The sequence below is a fragment of the Pollicipes pollicipes genome, unplaced genomic scaffold (assembly GCF_011947565.3).
Source record: "Pollicipes pollicipes isolate AB1234 unplaced genomic scaffold, Ppol_2.1 Scaffold_7254;HRSCAF=8740_pilon_pilon_pilon, whole genome shotgun sequence".
In the NCBI taxonomy this organism is placed as follows: domain Eukaryota; kingdom Metazoa; phylum Arthropoda; class Thecostraca; order Pollicipedomorpha; family Pollicipedidae; genus Pollicipes; species Pollicipes pollicipes.
Window position 1 is genome coordinate 32,325 of NW_023597049.1, and position 3,096 is coordinate 35,420.

Consider the following 3,096-nt stretch of genomic DNA (forward strand, 5'->3'; position numbering starts at 1 on the left):
CACTCTTTCAAGTCTTTGTGCTAGATTGCAAAAAACTGACCAGTAGCACCAAGCGACCAGTGGGACACATTAGCATGTGTATTCTACCACTGTTGTGTGCACTTTGTTGTCAGGAACTGCTACCAATATCCTGTTCCCCAAAAATTGCAAATTGGAATTATTTTTGAAGACATACTTGTGATGAGCATGAAAGCCCTTGAGCTCCTAGCTTTTCAGCATTGTGAGTGTAGAGTTTGTCTGCTGACAGTTATCAATCTTCAATATACCAGGAGGTACTAGTTAAACAACATTATCAAGTAAACATTGGTGTACTTGGGGACAGTGTGACTTAGCTGCACAATGTTACAGTGACAAGATCATCTTCACAAGATCACTGCTGAAAGGTTGAGTATTGACAATGCAAACAATAGTTACTCGATAATATCATTAAACCAGTGCCCCCCAACCTAATGTTGGCCAACAGCTGTCAGTATAATAATTATTGAACTCATTACTTCAAAAGGCCCTCTGTCATTTCCTTGTATCCATGACAATGGGGCTAAATAACTTTATGATTTGATAGGGCACATCATAGTCAGCTTTGGAATATCTCTGACAGTTTAATTTACTCAGCTACCAACATGCATCAGCCCCAGTGTAAACATAGTGTTATGTGCTCATTGGAGGCCTATTAAGGCAGAAATGCTGGCAGGCTTTCTATGCTGGCAGTCTCATAACTAAAACAGCAGCGAGCTGTGCTTCACTCAAGAGGCTGTCCTGGAGTTTCAGTAGATGTAAATCATGTCACATTGTTGAGATTTTTGCTACTTATTCAGTTCTAAACATGTTCCAACCCTGCTGGTTTAGTGGTATATGATTGTAACTCAGACTGCAACATGGTGTTAAGCATGTGTTTCACCAATGTGTCACCCAGACCAGGAGCTGCATGGATTATAACATTAATTGTAAGGCTTCAGGGCATATGCCTGCTGACAAAACCAAGGCAATAATGCCACTTCAGTATAAAACTGGTGTTAGCACGTTCAGAAAATATTGAAGAAAAAGGTGCACGCAAAACATTTACAATGTATTGTTTTGCATGGTTCTGAGACATACTATGTAAGCATAACATTTATACAACAGGAATGGTCATAAAACATATTTATGACATCTGCCCAAGCCCAGTACAATAACACATCATACAAAGTAAAACAAGCAAGATCTATCACACAATGTCCTGTTTTGTAAGAGTTCACATTGGCCAGATGGCTACAGCTGGTCATTCTCCAAAGGTGCGAGAATTGCTTTCTTGAAATGATAGGAAAAAGCAGCATCAATGCTGATCATAACCAAACATCTTGCTCTGGTAGAGTTTAAAAACAGCACTAACTTCTTTGTACCTGAATGTGAAACTTGCACGCAGGCATGTGGGTGACTTCCGCAGTAACAACACAGTTCAGACCCAGGTTGGATAAAGCTCCTCTCATCATTCCACACATGTATGCAAGGTACTTGGGGCTTGACTCCAGGTACTGCTTTCCAGCTGACATATTTGCCAGAAATCTGAAGCGATTGTCCAGCAGCACATACACACCTTGGTGATTCGTGCGGAGGTTATCAATCTGCTTTCGATGAATGGCGAGCCAGAAATCTTTGCAGATGAATTTCATTGTATCCAATTCATCTTTGAATCTGGGCCACTCTCGGGTCAGCCTCTCCACGATCCTGTACCCTGCAGCAAACCCTATCCTCTCCAGTTTGGAGACAGCATTCTGGCCACCGTCCTCTTTCTTGGTTTCATGCTCATTTTCGATGATAAATGCAACAATTTCGTTGTGGAGAAACTCAAACAATGCTTCTTCTGCCATACTGCAAGCTGCACTTCTTCGGGAGCTCGTTTACGTGCAATCCGGGGTTCTCTGCCAGCCAAAAAGAGATCTACCAGGGATCCTGATAACGCGCAATTTAAAGATTCACGAAGTCGTCACTGATGGCCTTGGCCACTGGGAGAGGATATTTCCAGGACTGACTGTCCAAAACCCTCCCACAATGCCACCACGCACAGGCAATAACTCACGTCAAGCCAAAAATAGCCACTGTCGTTGTTGTTGTTGTTGTTGGTTTAGGGGCGCATGGCCTCTTGGGCTCAGGCGTCCATCGTCGAAGTGTTGTCTTACAAGTTTGGTAGCACAGGTGGTACTAAGCGCGACAGAGGATAGAAGGAATGTGTCGCACTGGTCAGGAATTTTCGTGCAGGATAGTGGTGTAGCAAGGAGGTGCAGTAAACGGTGTTTAGTTTCTAGAAAACTCGGTGTTAAATGTTCAGATACATAAACTGATTAGTGAACTAAAACAAGAGAACAAAAAATCCGTTTTTTTTTGGCCAGGCTCTTTTTTATCATTTTCTTTTAACCGCAGCTTCCCCACATGATAGACGTTGCAGGTTAGTCATCAGTCAGTCGGCAGTCACAACATTGCCGTTTAACAAAGCATTTACCAAATGGGAATTTCACATATCTGCCATGCCGTGTACTCTAACGCATGCACGCACATTCATCTGTCTTCACCATGCTCGTTCAAAACCTCATTCATGTAATCTCCTCTGCTTACGCACACACCCACGTATCACACATATACACATATTTGCTACACATAATTCCTATACCACTTCCTTGCTTCTCACATTTCTCAAGCATCCAGTCAGACATCGTACGCAGATATGCACGCAAGCTTAAATTATACATAGAATAAACAACTCATTTCAAACAATTACAATATAGTATAAACAACATGGCAGCAATCAATGACAGCAAAGCAAAAATTGCACTTGTCCCGCACGCAAAGGCAGCACTTCACAATTGTTTCAGTAGGTCGCAGTGTCGCAAATATTTCATCACTCCATCAATGATGTCCGGGAATTGATTTCCTACCAGCGACCTCACACAAAATTGTGCTCCGGACCGTTGACATAGTGTCACCAATGATCGTCTTTCGTGAAAATATACGGGACATTCAAGAAGAATGTGATACACTGTTAATGGACACTGACATCGTTCACATTCAGGTTGGAGGTTTCTATCTATCATGTATGAGTGGGTATAGCGAGTATGCCCAAGT

At 42.3% G+C, this 3,096-nt stretch overlaps 1 protein-coding gene across 1 annotated transcript; it reads right to left on the reverse strand.

Moving 5' to 3' along the window:
- Positions 1-1,263: 1,263 nt before the first annotated feature.
- Positions 1,264-2,144, reverse strand: LOC119110997 (trafficking protein particle complex subunit 6b). Its single transcript, XM_037234818.1, has one exon. It carries the CDS (start codon positions 1,845-1,847, stop codon positions 1,365-1,367), a length of 483 nt encoding a protein of 160 aa, XP_037090713.1. The 5' UTR covers positions 1,848-2,144; the 3' UTR covers positions 1,264-1,364.
- Positions 2,145-3,096: the final 952 nt, after the last annotated feature.

Coding starts and splice junctions, on each gene's coding strand:
- LOC119110997 (XM_037234818.1), bottom strand. CDS start 1,847: ATGGCAGAAGAAGCATTGTTTGAGTTTCTCCACAACGAAATTGTTGCA.